We start from the raw sequence: 15937 nt of genomic DNA, 5'->3' as shown, positions 1-15937 counted from the left end.
GCTTCCACTTCCTGCATTTGACTGACTGCTCTCCGGCTTTTAAAGGTAGAAACGCAAAATGACTGCTCTCCGGGGGTCTAAGTTTAAATTGATGACTTTAGTGCTGCTGTCTACTTGTTACATTTAGTACTGTTTAATTTTCAACCTAGGAAGATCTGTAAGAAGGACTCACAATATAACATAATACTGTAAGATTACTTACAGGTAAAATACTCAGATTGTACTTAGATAAAAGTATGTAATCACAGACTCGCCCAGCCCGACTGCCTTGAAGTTCAGGTGTCTTCACTGCCTCCTCTGATAAGAGCTGGAGACCTGAGTAGGTTCGTCACCCATCAGCAGCAGATCACCTCTCGATCGGGCACGTTTTCATCTGGGAGGCTTTTAGAGCTCACTGCCCTCGGCGTCGCTGCTGGAACAACCAAGTTTTGCTATTGAATCTTTGACCTGCTGATCTCACAGAGGCAGGAGACCCAGAACATCCATGCCAGCTTCAGTTTATGCTCTGTCCTGTCATCCAATCAGATTTGCATGTAATACACTGATATTCAGCCCCAGCCTGGTGTTCTCTCCATCTCTGACCTTTCACACAATTTAAACTAACAAACTTTCTCTTTAAAACTGTTTGTCAATCACAATTTACTCGATTTATTATTATTCTATCACATATTTATATCAGTCATAATGAACTCAGTATGATCTGAGCTGTAAACCTGTATTGATCATCACAAACCTTTATAGCGCTTCAGAGCAGCTCCTTCAGTGGCTGCAGCACCCACGATGTGGGCGGAGAGATTTCCTCCCCTCTGCTGTCAGACTCCACCACAAAGACTTTGCAGCTGATCAAACACACACATGTGCAATAGGACTAAGTGTAACACTCTTTTTCTGACAACGTTGTATTTGTACTCAGTTGTATATAGCATGTGTATTCTATTTTTATACTATCACTCTATTCTATTCTATTCGGTACAGTTGTGTACAGTTTCTTATTCTATTCCAGTGTTCTCTCATGTTTGCTATGTAACTGCACTGTCCACTTCCTGCTGTAACAAAACAAATTTCCCACATGTGGGACTAATAAAGATGCTCTTATCGTTACTGTATAACCACAGGTTCACTTCACATTTGGTAGAATATAAAAGGACAAAGCTGGACAATTGTCATCACATTTCTCATTAGTTGCTGTTAGCACAGGCACACAAAGAAAGCAGAGCTTTAGCTTTAGCTCCCTACATCACTTTTAAGCCTGGATGTTGAGGCTTTTGCTTCCTCTCAGCTGTGATGACATCTCTGTCTGCTCCATCTCACCCAACATCATCCATCTGACCTGATGCTACCTGACAAACTAAAGATAAAATATTAAATTCATTTTGCATCACTTACATTTAAAATACATTTAAGGTGGATTTCTTAAAAGGGAAGGGACTGACCTGACTGTTGTGTCGAGACAGGTGTGAAGGGAGTTCAATCCAGTCTTATACTACGGACGTGTTTGGTTTTGGTCTGTAATACGTTGAGTTTATTATCTATAAGTTAACATAGCAAATCCTCCATCCAGAGGCTAAAGTGATATCAGAGCTAGACTACTTTAAGTGAAAACAGATGATCGTCTGAGCCTTAAATGAAATAAGGTTAAAAAGAAATGCTGCTATCGACAGTGTGAGGCAGTGAACTCTGTTATACCATATTTTTTTAATTTTCTTTATTATTATTATATTATAGTGTTATTACCTTCCTGTTACTTCATAATAGAACGACAGTTAATGGTAAAAGTCTTGAATAGTTTTGAATTTATTTTTCCATGATCACATTTCATTCAATCACTCGTGGACTTGTGTGAATGTTACATGTATTATTTTCACCCGTGGATTTACAGACACTGTGTGAACAGTTTTCATTTTATCCAAAGTTTTACTTGATGTCCAACTGATAAAATCACTGACAGACAACAGAAGCAGGAGCTCAGAGAGAAATTCAATTCAACTTTATTCATAAAGAGACAAATCACAACGTTTGGTTTTATTTTACAGAAACTTCAAACTAAACCAAATTCAGGACGTGTATTAAACCTGCAGCTGATCCCTGTCTGCTGTTCACTACCTTTGATTTCTGTTACCAGCATCATCTCATGTTCCCCAGGTTCACTGACAACGCTGAAACCACCAGCGGGAGACTAAGAGTGCTGATTTAAAAAGATTCAGACATTTTATTTTGCTGCAGCTCAACATGAGGCTGGATCCTGATTCTTTGTTGTTTTTGTTTTCTCTACATGAAGAAAACAGCAGCAACAAGAAGCACAGCAGGAACTGACAGGCTGACCTTCAGTCCAACAGATCCTCCTGTGTGACCTGCAGGTGAGAAACAGCTGTGAGGTGTCAGGTAGGTGATGATGAAGAACAGAACAGAATCCATTTGCTCTTCAAACTGCTGTCAGACATTATCTGCTGCACTCTGATCACATCACTCAGACCAGCTGCTTTCTACAAAGTCTCATCAGCAACATCTTTACAAACCAACATCAGATTGTGTGTTTTGTGGTCTAAAGTTTTGTGCCTCTGGTTTCTCATTGGCTCACACTCTTGCAGAGCCGTAACACGCACATGAATGAGAGGTGGTGAGTGTAGTTCCTGTTAACAGGGTATTGCAGACCATCCCGCTAATTGCCGAATTTACTTTTGTCTGTCATATTTATGATGAAAAACAAATGTAATCAAATTAGATATTGATATTTTCATATGGGAATTGATCCTGCAACATGAAACGCTGGGATTGGAAGTTCAGCATCGCTCCGCACATCATACCTGTGAGATGACAGACAGCAGTGTGGAGGAGAGTGCGACACAAAAACACAGAAATATGACTGACAGCTGCAAACGAAGCAGCATCTGCTGCAGGTGAAAGATATTGGGACTAGCAGAGCAGAGTGGCTTCACTGTAAAACAAAATTAGCAGTGAGTGTGAAAAGTTTCTGTGTGTGGAGTTCAACACCGTCCACTCAGAAGCTGCATCACTGGATGGTAGATTTAAAAAGCTTGCATTCAGTGACAACAGAGCTGTTGATGAGGCACTTCAGAGAATAACTGCAGCAGCAAAGTGCACTCCCACCCAGCTCCACCATTACAGGGCCAAGTGAAGGAGGAGCCACAGACGTCTGCTGTGTGGAGCCTCTTTGATGAAAGAGCTGCAGGAGATGCTGCAAAGAGAAATACTACAGCTGATGTTATGATGGAGATGAAATGTTATCTTGAGGAGCCCCTCATCCAACAAGGAGAAGGCCCACAGAGCTGGTGGGAGGCCAAGGCCACAGTCTTTCCCTACCTGTTGAAGGTGATGGAGGGGAGACTGTGCATTGTGGCAACATCTGTTCCTTTGGAGGGTCTTCTCAAAAACTGGGCAGATACTAAGGAGAAACCACATCAGCCCATCCAAGCTGAGGCAGCTGGTTTTTCTGAATGTCGACCTGCACTGAGGACAAACTGTTTGGCTGCTGAGTTTGGTTCTGTTCTGTGGATTTGTTTACAGTGGGGCTTTTTGTGTTGAATTAAACTTAAAGGTTTGAGTAAAATATTAAACAACAGTAAGAATGCCTGCTTTTGTAACAGAACAAAAACACAAAATTAGGCAATTATAAGGCTTTTCATAAAAACACTACATGCAAAAGGGTTTGTCAGCACACAAAGCATTCACATTTGCCAAGTAAAGCTAAAGTATGAGGCTACAGAGGATAATAACTTAAGAGACATTTGGGAGCCACAAGACGTGCAAGATAATCCAGAGCTTAGATCTAAATAAGGAAGTCTTAACTCAGTAATGGGCCACTTCGGAGGTGGGGTGCCCCCGGCCTCTCGGCCTGGGGCTCGGTCACTCAGGCACAGCTGGCTGCCGGCGGAGCTCACGGGCGCATCACTGCAACTCCCCCTGGCTTCTGCTCCGCGGCTGCTGAGTGAGCCCTCATCTGGGACTCTCCTCAGCTCTTACTGGGACAGTGGCGCGGCTGCCCCTCTGTGGGTCTTCCTTGGTCTCTTGTGTTCTGGGGGCCTCTGGATGTCTGGAGTTTTGATCTCCTCCATACCTGCTTGATACCATAGAGGACAGGGCTGTGGCTCCCCACACTCCCTAGCAGATCATTACATGGAGAAACCTTTGGAATGCAAGCATGCTGATCCACACAGGTATGCACACAGGTGTACACATGGGTATTCACAGACGCGGACTACAGCTTTCTTGGCTGCTGCCTCAAAGCACACTGTGCGCTGTCTATCTTGCGTGTTGCACAATATCGTTTATTATTTAGTAACTATTGATATCTACTGCTAGCTAGTTTATTGTGATGGTGCTTTTTTTTCTTATTATGTTGCTCTTTGTTGTTTGCTGTCTCCTCTGTTTTTTTTTCTCCATACAGGTGACCCAGGAGTTTTGTTTTTGTTTGTTTGTTTGTTTTTTTCTCTCTTCCCCCCTTCTCACCCTCTCTTCTCCTCTTTGGTTTTCTTTCTCTCCCCCTCTTTCTTTCATTCTTTCTCCCTGTCCTATCCCCCAGTCATGTCTGTCCCGTTTGTAGCAACTGAAAATAAAATAAATTCATAATTATAATAAAGGTCAATCAAATGGACCAATATGGCAAGGCCATGATGATCCACTTGGTAAAATAAATCCGCTTGGCATCTTTCTTGGCCTCAAGACAACAATTCTGATGGCTATAGATCCAAACGGGACAAAAAAAAAAAAAAAAAAAAAAAGAAATACAAGCAACCATTTATTTTCCATAGTATTTGCCTCATTTTGGAGCTTGAAGACTTCTTTATTTCTATAAATAATCGCTATTTCGGTCGATGCATTTTTGTAAACGCTGCAGCAGTCATACCCTATGTGGGTGATGAAGTTCCAACCGGGGTTTTGCAGGAGAGCGACAGTTAGAGCAACGTGTGGACGCGCGGTGTTGTGGAGAATACTTATGGCCTTGCTCAGCATTCATCTTCTCTGGTTCTGAAATGCCCTTCTCAGATTTTCCCAGTACCTGTCAGCATGTATTGTGGTCCCAACAGGCAGAAAGTAAACCAACAATACCACCTTTTAGTCCCAAAACAAAAAAAAAGAAGCAAAAACAAAACAAAAAAACAAAAAAAAAACTCAGTAATGGAGGATATCCTCACACATTAAGAAGCACCGAGGGAGGGAAGTCCTTCATTACTCTGTCAGTCAGGTAGGTGATCAGTGAAGAACAGCACAGAATCTATGTACCTGCATGTTCAGCTCAATTTGTGGATGCAATAAGAAGTAAAGTGAGAGTGATCAGCTTACCAGTGACTGTGATATTAACCAGGTTACTGATGGCACCATTACTGGACTCACACCAGTAAACTCCGGTGTCGTGAGGCACCAGCATACTGATTGAACATGATTGATCACGTTGCTGTTGTCCCCGCCCATCTCCACACTCAGCCCTCTGCAGTTTGCTTGTGTTTCTCCTCACAGTCCAATCAGAAAAGCTTTGGTCCTCCTCACAGATTACAGTCACAACATCTCCCTCAGAGAAATCAGAGCTGTGAGGAAGAGGAGAGGTTAGATCAGGGCAAGGCTGGACTGGGACAAAAAGTCGGGATGAAGATTGAAAATGTGACGTCATTCAGGGGTAAAACCGCAAAGGATTCTGGGAACTTGTGGCAAGAGGTACTAGCGCACGCAGGCTTTCAATTGAACTCAGTTACACAGCGATAAAAAGAAACACAAAAAATGGCAAGAAGCTGTTGTATTATTAACTGCAACAGCCGGTCGCATGACAGCCACGGGAAGCCGACGGGTAAAGAGATCTTTTTTTTTTTATCGGATTACGTCGTTGAAGTGAAAATTTTTAAGCCATGTTTCCGAAGTAAGAGCCGACGGATGGTCTGGATATACCAAACATAACGTCCCAGAACTCTCCAGCTCACATGTTAGTCTGCTCCAAGCATTCCCACAAAGGTCAGAGTTTTGTTGTAGTTAATGCGTCATTTTTCTTAACATAATTGGTGATATAGGTTACAAGCAAGTCTGGCGCTGAACAGAAATTGCTCCTTTGTTTATTGTGCATAAATAGTGAATTGTCCTGACACAATATTGTGTTTCGCTTCTGTTATTATGGTACATTGACAGAAACATATACTTTTATTCACAGGGTAAAACAGCTGTTTTGTATCACTAATTGCCCAGTACGATTACAGCATACAATATTATTGTCACTTCTGGCAACTTCTGGCAGGTTAATGTCTGAACTTTGGAGTGAAACACACCCTTAGTTACAGGAAATAACACCACTGTCTGTAACTAAGTGAGTCCACCTTAACACCACCTGTGTGTGTGTGACTGCATTACACTCCCACTGCTGGGAACCTGAACAAGAACCAGAACAAAGTCTAAAATAGAAGCTGACAAACAGCTGCACCACCGAGTGACACTTTATTTTATAAACTTCACAACAGGTTTCATGTTGTGACCTGTGGAGGTGAAAAGACACAAAACCTGTTTTACAGCTTTTGAGCTGCAGGCAGGATTGAAACACACCTTAGTTAAAAGTCCAACAGCAACATTTTCTCCTCCCCTCACGTCACTCAAATGTGACAAACCAGGAAACAGGAAGTTCTTCGTCCTCAGTAAAGAGAGACGCACAGACGATCAGACTGAGCTCAGACCAAACTAGCAGCTTCCTCTGAGTGAGTCCAGCTACAGGAGAGAAAAGTGGAAAACTCCAACACTGCTGCTTCAAGCTGCTGACGCTCCACACACTGAATGTGAGTTTGAGCAAAAACACGACTCAAAGGAAGTTTCAGTGAAGGTGGTAGAGGAGGGAGGGGAGCCAGGACTGACTGTACTTCCTGTCTGCTGTTTTCAGCTTCACTCACAGACTCAATGGCTTCCAGATCAGAGGAGGATCTCTGCTGTCCGGTCTGTCAGGAGGTCTTCAGAGATCCTGTTCTTCTGTCATGTAGCCACAGCTTCTGTAAAGACTGTCTGAAGAGATGGTGGAGAGAGAGACCAACACACGAGTGTCCAGTTTGTAAGAAAAGATCAGTTTATGATCCACCTTTAAACCGAGCTTTAAAGAACCTGTGTGAGTCGTTCTTACAGGAGAGAGATCAGAGAGCTTCAGAGGCTCTCTGCAGTCGGCACTCTGAGAAACTCAAACTCTTCTGTCTGGACCATCAGCAGCCAGTGTGTCACATCTGCAGAGACTCAGAAAACCACACCAATCACAGATTCAGACCCATCGATGAAGCTGCACAACAACACAAGAAGGAACTTCAGGAAACTCTGGAGCCCTTAAAGAAGAAGTTAAAGGTTTGTGAAGAAGTTCAAGTGAAGTTTGATCAAACAGCAGAACACATTAAGGTCCAGGCCCGACACACAGAGAGGCAGATTAAGGAGCAGTTTAAGAAGCTTCACCAGTTTCTAGCAGAGGAAGAGGAGGCCAGGCTGGCTGCACTGAGGGAGGAAGAGGAGCAGAAGAGTGGGATGATGAAGGAGAAGATGGAGGCTCTGAGCAGAGAGATAGCAGCTCTTTCAGACACAGTCAGAGCCACAGAGGAGGAGCTGAGAGCTGAAGACGTCTCATTCCTGCACAACTACAAGGCTGCAGTGGAAAGAGTCCAGCGCTGCCCCCTGCTGGATGATCCACAGCTGCCCTCAGGAGCTCTGATAGACCAGGCCAAACACCTGGGCAACCTGACCTTCAACATCTGGAACAACATGAAGGACATGGTCTCCTACACTCCTCTCATTCTGGACCCAAACACTGCAAATCCAAAACTCATCCTGTCTGAAGATCTGACCAGTGTGAGAGGAGGAGAGAGGCAGCAGCTTCCTGATAATCCAGAGAGGATTGATTTGTTCTACTCTGTCCTGGGCTCTGAGGGCTTTAACTCAGGGACTCACAGCTGGGATGTTGAAGTTGGAGACAGTACATGGTGGGAACTGGGTGTGTTAGCAGAGTCTGTGCAGAGGAAGGGAGACATACGGTCTGGATTATGGAGAATAGAGTTTTATAAAGGTAAATACTACACACGCTCACCATCAGCAGAATCTTTTCTCTCAGTAATGAAGAAGTTCCAGAGGATCAGAGTGAATCTGGACTGGAACAGAGGAAAGCTGTCGTTCTCTGATCCTGATACTAACACACACATACACACCTTCACACACACTTTCACTCACAGGATGTTTCCATACATATGGACTGGTGATGGTAAAGTGAAGGTGTGTCCGTTGAAGGTGTCAGTGTCAGTGCAGCAGATGAGTTGAGGATGATGATGTTTCTAATGTTGTTTCCTGTCAGTGAGTTGAAGCTGTTAAACTGCAGCTGTCCTCCTGCTGCCTCGTTGTTCCAAAGCTCTTTGTTTCTCTTTTAGTTTCACTCTTTCTTTCTGTTTCTGCTGTCCACCTTTTCACATGGAAAATCATTTCACTGTTTCTCACTGAATGACTCCCCAAACTAGATTTGAAATTCTATCAAGTTTCTAATCATTACAAGTGATTCATGTTTCTATTTGATGTGTAAATGGAGATGATTTAGTTTGCTGGGATATGGACTGACATGTGTTGAATGGGAGGAGCAGTTTGTTGTTTTTTTCTTGGCTGTTTATGACAACAATAAATATGTTGTTGAAACAATGATTCATGTTTAACTCCATATATGAAATGTTTCTGATCTTTGAATTCTGTTTGATTAAAGACTTTCTTCATGACACAAATGAGATTTCAGTGTATTAATAGAACTAAATAAGCTCAGAGTTGAAAGGCTGGAGTATTATGTACGTGCTTCACTGTCAGGATCTTCAGGGGGATTCAAAGGGAAACATCAAACTGCTGTAATGAGATAAACTAGTTGGGCTGAACACACTTATCTGTAGTTTGTCTCCATCCAGGATCATCAGAATATAATGAACATGTGTGAAGAGCCACAAAATGCTGCTGCCCTCTCAGCATGATGAGCTCCAGCCTTTGTTAGCAGGACAACAGGAAACATGAGACAACTTTCAGAGACAGTAACCAACTGTGGCCACAAGATGGCAGCAGCTGATCTGAGATCCTTTATTGGACAGAAGGACTCTGCTCTGTGACGTCATCAGAGAGACGGCCTTCACTCTGATAGATCTGACGTCATGTCTGCACTGCGATGATGAAAGCTGATAAACACATTGTTATTGATCCATGAAATCACCTCTGTCCTCTCAAGTGTAGCTGTTTACAGAGCTGAAGAAGTCCTTCATCATCAAAACAGACAAACATGTATTTCCTGTATTAAGTGACGTCATCCTCACTCTGACCTCTTACATACATTCTGTTCAGTTTTCCTGCTGTAAGAAATAAACTGTGTGAAAATAGAAATGCAGGGAAACATCCATTAATCACAGCTGAGCCGTTTGTTTCTGACTCACATTCAATGAGGCTTCAGGTGTAAATACCTCAGAAGTGTTTGTGAGTTCAGTAGAAGCAGACCCAGTCGACCATCATGGCCTCCACAGCACTACACAATGCAACAGAAAGGCCTTCATCATCTGCTGAACCACCTCTGAACCACGACGCTCTCCCTGCATCTAAAAGCTGTTAGTCAGGATGAGATGCTGCTGTGATCGCTCACAATTTACCTGTGAGACCTTTGTAAATATTGTCTTTGTTTCTGGAGGAAACACCTTTAGTCTGTTTGTATTTGGAGTGCAGATCTGGGCGTCCATCACTTTAACCTGCACACGTTTAGTTATTGAGTGTAGTTGATGTTTGGCAGCATTTTATAAGTGACAGTTCATGAACGGTGAAGGAACAGAGGACGCCTGACCATCCTACCTGTGTCAGTAAGAAGACTTTCATCACAACTTCACAACTTAACACAACTGAAACCTGAATTCAGTGTTGCATAGTTTACTAACAGTGTGTGCTGACACTGAAGTTAGCAGTTTGTTTCCTAAGAGCTGCTGGGACAAACCACAGTGACCGGCTACAGAGTTTAGTTAAGGTGGTTCTAACATGTGACCTGTTGAATTATTTACAGGGATTTATTTTTCATTTAAAGCATCATTTGTGAAGTTTTTATGAAGTTTACTTCTTTTATGTTCTTTGTGTAACGTTTAGATTTTCTTCTCTGGTGTTTTAACTCTTCAGGTTTCCTGTAACAGAGATGTAAACCACCGTTTTCTGATGCTGCTGCACTGGGACATAAACACGGCCACTTTATTAGGCACACCTTGCTGGCTGCAGGTTATAACCCCTGCTGGAAACATCCCACAGATTTGGATCCTTATTGCCATGACAGCACCACACAGCTGCTCCAGATGCTGCAGGATGCTGGTCAGGGCTCTAACAGTGAAACTTTACTGAAAGTAAGAAACCTGAGAGGAAATAAACTTTGACTTTAGTAAGCTGAGCTCTGAAGCTGTGATGGAGCTCAGTCGGTGTGAAGGCGGCTGCTGTGTAACAAACGTTTGTCTGAGGTGCTGCGACTGATCGTGGTCATGTTTATTTAAAGAAGTCGGTGATGAAGCAGGCTGTGCAGTCCGAGCTCTTCATCAGTTAACAGTCCTCCAGAGCTGCTGCAGGGAGCTGACTGTCCTCCAGGTGGCGCTAAGTGAACAAAGTCCAAAGAAATAAACTTGGACTGTTTTTTGAAGCCTAAATAAAATGTGAATAAACTTTATAGATACATTTGAAACCAGCTACTCTGTGACTTTACACACTCACACAGTAACAGAGCTGATTCCTGATTGGAGCAGCACAGAGTTAGACTTCTTTTCTGGCTGTGGATTGGTTCTTCAGGATTTCCTCCTTTACAGGTTTAAAAACAATCTCTGTTTCTACATTTTTTGACCTCCTTCTTGTGTCTAAAGGTGAAGCAGCACCAGCCTCCTCTGATCCTCATGTTGTAGCTCTGTGTGTCCAGCAGGGGGCAGAACACCTCCAAACTGTGCCAGCAGCTCTCACTGTGAGCTCAGACGTTTGTGGACACTCAGTTTGTTTGAACATAGTAAATAATCAGAGCTTCTCACACTGTTTATGGGGACACCACCTGCTCGAGGGTGTACTGTGTCAGAGAGGTGGTGTATGGTGCTGGGTGTAGTCTCTCTGCTGGTTCACAGTTTTTTTTTTTTGTTTTTTTTTCTAGTGACATCAGAAACAGCAGCATGCGACATCACGTGATGGCGGAGCTTCAGTTCATCCTTTGTCATCTTTTTTTTTTTTTTTAATAGGACAGGGGGAAAGAATGAAAGAAAACCAAAGGGGAGAAGAGACGGTGAGAAGGGGGGGAGGAGAGAAAAAAAACAAACAAACAGAGGAGACAGCAAACAACAAAGAGCAACATAATAATAGAAAAAAAAGCACCATCACAATAAACTAGCTAGTCATAGATATCAATAGTTACTAAATAATAGACGATATTGTTCAGCACGCAAGATAGACAGCGCACAGTGTGCTTTGAGGCAGCAGCCAAGAAAGCTGTAGTCCGCGTCTGTGAATACCCATGTGTACACCTGTGTGCATACCTGTGTGGATCAGCATGCTTGCATTCCAAAGGTTTCTCCATGTAATGATCTGCTAGGGAGTGTGGGGAGCCACAGCCCTGTCCTCTATGGTATCAAGCAGGTATGGAGGAGATCAAAACTCCAGACATCCAGAGGCCCCCAGAACACAAGAGACCAAGGAAGACCCACAGAGGGGCAGCCGCGCCACTGTCCCAGTAAGAGCTGAGGAGAGTCCCAGATGTTCACAGTTTTTACTGAGGAGCTGTGTTCATGTCAGGAAGGTTTCGTCTGATCACTGTGGTGCAGTTTGGTTTACTCTGTTTCTGAGTGTTTGTAGGATCAGTCTCTGCAGGTCACCTGATACCTGGCAGTGAAGTGTTTATGAATCAGCTCCGTCAGATTGAATCCAACAGAATAACATGTAAAACACTCCAGGGCTTTTACTCTGAAACTTTCTCCAGAGCTGTCTGGAGTTTTCTTACATTAAAATATTCTGGGATTACCAGACTGTCCACATCATGTGTCCTACCAAAACTTTCATCCACAAATATACCCTGACATTAAACCCAAATAGATCTGAGAGCGAGTCATTAGTATCAGTACTGTGTGTGTGTGTGTGTGTGTGTGTGTGTGTGTGTGTGTGTGTGTGTGTGTGTGAGAGAGAGATATTCAGGTAACTTACTGGGTTACTGCACATGCTCACACCTTTTCAGCACAACAGGTGCAGTTTGGTGTTTTACTGCCTCCTGCTGGAACAATGATGGCAGCTCTCAAGACTTTATTGGTTATTGTCATTTCGTGTTACACAGCCTGAAACGAAATACTGTTCCTCAGCAGCCTCTACAGTGCAATAACCAATATATTTTAAAAAGAATAAATACAGTTTAAAGGGAATAAGTTTAAAAAAGAGCAGCAAAAAAGGCATAAATAGCTTAAAATCTAAGTTCTAAAAAAACCTCCAGTTTTTATTAATATTTTATTATTTATCAAATTATTATAAACTAAAAATATTTTTTACGTGATAAACGACTTCAGTGCTTCGTCCATGACCTCCTGAAGGTAAAGGGCCCAAAGAGCCAATCAGCAGCTCTGAAACAGGAAACATGACTCATGGAGAAGTTCACAACAGTTTCAGCTGCCATTTGTACTCATCACCATGGAGACTGTCTCCATGGTGGAGGCAGAGTGACAGTGTTGTAGATGCTGCATTTTGAAGCCTCAGTGTTTATATTTTTGTTCACAGCCATGTAGACAGAGAGGCAGAGAGAGACAGTGCTATCACTGAGCTACATGTGTCAGAGCTCAGATGAGGCCCACACATGTGTGTTATCTGTTGTTGCTACACACAGTTAAGATATGGAACATGTGAACATGAGACATATGAAGAGACTGAACAGATAAAATGTCCTTTATATCCATCAGTGACTTTTTATTCTTTTAAACTTGTGCTGCTTCTTTTTGACTCGAGTTAGTGTGACACTGATGGAGCTTCTTGCTGCAGTGTGTTTGGGTTTGGCTGATAACACTGGTCATGCATGTTTCCTTCATGCTCTGTGGTAAAAGTGCATCAGTCTGCAGCTCTGTGGCCGCCCTTCTTCTTTTTCTCAGAAACATCCTCATTCCTTTGTGCTCACTGTTTTGCAGCAGAGGTGTTACAACCATCAGAACAAGGAGGCCCAGGTACAGCTGCTCTTTATCTTTGACTGTGGACAGAGACAAGTGTTTCCCTTTTTACATGGTAAAAAGAAGATGACCACTGAAGGTGGAATGGTGAAAATGATTGTCATACATTTTAAAACTAACCCAGAGACATAAAAACACCTGATCTCCAGTCTCTAGACGCAGTGAGGCTCCATTAGAAGCTGTTCCGAAATGTGAGGCCTGACGCTCCCACGCTGAAAAAATGCGTTCTCCATTTTTAAACAACACAACAGCTGCACCATGTTTTAGTTATAGCAGCAAGTCAAAACTAATCACATGTTAGGGCTCTTGGTTTTGTGCTTGTGGGTGAAAATGTTATTTTCAAGCTTTTCTTCGTCACATTTTAATATTTGCATTCCTGTTGCCATAGTGCCTGAAGGATCTTACAATTTAAAAAGAAAAAGAAAAGATTTTACCGGAGGAATTCTCACCTTTTAGCTTTGGGCCAGTATTCGTAGAACATTCAGTGTTAACCTGTTCATAGGCCCTAGAATGTTGAATTCAGGATCCAGCAGATGTTTGTGAGGTACATTTTGGAAGAGCTGGATAAACATCGTCTAACTTTTCTTTGCTCTCCAGTATCATTGCAGGAAAATGCAGGTTTTATTAAAACTGTGACAATTTAACACTCAATCCCAAAAACAGACTTGACATGTTTCCATGAAGACTGCTTCATAAATCAACAGCTCTGAAAATCCATTAAAAACAGAAATATAGAACATGATCGCTCTCACTCTGTGTCTCTAAAAAACCCAGCAAACTGGTGATCACTTCAACAAAATGGGCATAGTTTATGGCTTTATCAGCTGCAACACCATGTAGCACCTGGATCCCCACCCTGCAGGCCCTAGGTGTCTGACCTCCAAGCCTTGTTGCATATGTCCCTCTGAGGTGCTTGTGCAGTAGCAGTAGCTGTACTAGTAGAACAAGAAGTAGTGGCAGTAAGAGTATTAGTATTGTGCAACAACCAGGCTTCAAGAGCAGTCACTCTTCTGGCTTACAAATGGTGAAAACATGTCATGTGCACATGCCACACTCTTAACTGTGAATCAGAAATTTTGAGAGGCGAATTGGAAAAGCAGTTTAAAATTCTGGTTTGGCATAGACCAGAGGCGGAGCCAGACATTTGAAACACCCGGGGCTTAGCCCTAAAGGGTAGTATGCATGTGGGTTTTGTTTTTTTTTGTTTGTTTTTTGTTTGTTTGTTTTTTTTGGGGGGGGGGGGGGGGGGGGGGTTAGAAATGACTGAATGATTAATTGGCTCTGTTTTGAGTTTTGTTCAAAAAAGAATGACTTCATATAGGGAAAAATATATATCACATGTGCAGGACACCTTAAACTAGTTTTTTAATTAAGCAGCAAGGCAGAACAAGGTCGGGGCTGTATCAAGACACGAGGACTAAACCCCAATTCAACCAGACCCAGAACTGATCCAGAATTAAAACAGGACTACAACAGTTCAAAACCAGGACTACTGAGGACTTAACCAAGACAGAACCAGAATCAGAACTAGATGATAGTAGCACTAAAAATCATCATAGACCTGCACTACACTTATTTTTTAATTCTACCAAAGTACAATATTTAGATTCAGAAAATTTTATATCCGAGGTTCGACTAGCTGCCCTTTGTCTCCGGTTCTGTTCATAATTTTTATGGACAGGATTTCTAGGCGCAGCCAAGTGGCGGAGGGCTTTCACTTTGGTGGCCTCAGAATCTCATCTCTGATTTTTGCGGATGATGTGGTTCTGTTGGCTTCATCGGGTGAGGGCCTCCAGCTCGCACTGGAACGGTTCGAGGCCGAGTGTGAAGCAGCGGGAATGAGGATCAGCACCTCCAAATCTGAGGCCATGGTTCTCAGCCGGAAAAGGGTGGAGTGCCCACTCCGGGTCGGGGATGAGTTCCTGCCCCAAGTGGAGGAGTTCAAGTATCTCGGGGTCTTGTTCGCGAGTGATGGGAGAAGGGAGCCGGAGATCGACAGACAGATTGGGGCTGCAGCTGCAGTAATGCGGACGCTGCACCGGTCCGTCGTGGTGAAGAGGGAGCTGAGTGTAAAAGCGAAGCTCTCAATTTACCGGTCGATCTACGTCCCTACCCTCACCTATGGCCACGAGCTGTGGGTAGTGACCGAAAGAACGAGATCGCGGATACAAGCGGCAGAAATGAGCTTCCTCCGAAGGGTGGCTGGGCTCTCCCTTAGAGATAGGGTGAGAAGTTCGGCCATCCGGGAGGGGCTCAGAGTAGAGCAGCTGCTGCTCCACATCGAAAGGAGCCAGCTGAGGTGGTTCGGGCATCTGACAAGGATGCCCCCTGGGCGCCTCCTGGGTGAGGTGTTCCAGGCATGTCCCACCGGGAGGAGGCCCTGGGGCAGACCCAGGACACGCTGGAGAGATTATATCTCTCTCAGCTGGCCTGGGAACGCCTTGGTGTTCCCCCGGATAAGCTGGAGGAGGTGGCTGGGGAGAGGGAGGTCTGGGCCTCTTTGCTTAGGCTGCTGCCCCCGCGACCCGGCCTCGGATAAAGCGGATGAAGATGGATGGATGGAAAATTTTATATAATTATTTAGCCTTGTTGTGCAAACAAGCCTGCATAACTTAATAAATACAGAATTTGAAAAAAAGCAAACCTAAAAAGAAACACGAGTACCTATGATACGGTGATACTTTTGGTAAACAACCATTTGACTAACATGTGTGTCTCACCTGCTCTTGTTCATCGCTGTTCTGTTCCTCTCTCTCCCTCTTTGTGCTGAC

The 15937-nt window shown here is 43.5% G+C and overlaps 1 protein-coding gene and 1 pseudogene across 1 annotated transcript; both read left to right on the top strand.

The window, feature by feature from the left end:
* The window catches only part of LOC113017816 (neural cell adhesion molecule 2-like), a 75144-nt pseudogene that overhangs the window by 53684 nt on the left and 5523 nt on the right, over nt 1-15937 (top strand).
* Nucleotides 6871-8291, top strand: LOC113017821 (nuclear factor 7, brain-like). The gene has a single exon (XM_026160930.1). It carries the CDS (start codon nt 6886-6888, stop codon nt 8269-8271), a length of 1386 nt encoding a protein of 461 aa, XP_026016715.1. The 5' UTR covers nt 6871-6885; the 3' UTR covers nt 8272-8291.

This window comes from Astatotilapia calliptera, unplaced genomic scaffold, assembly GCF_900246225.1.
Source record: "Astatotilapia calliptera unplaced genomic scaffold, fAstCal1.2 U_scaffold_21, whole genome shotgun sequence".
In the NCBI taxonomy this organism is placed as follows: Eukaryota; Metazoa; Chordata; class Actinopteri; order Cichliformes; family Cichlidae; genus Astatotilapia; species Astatotilapia calliptera.
This window is presented reverse-complemented; position numbering and strand designations above follow the sequence as displayed.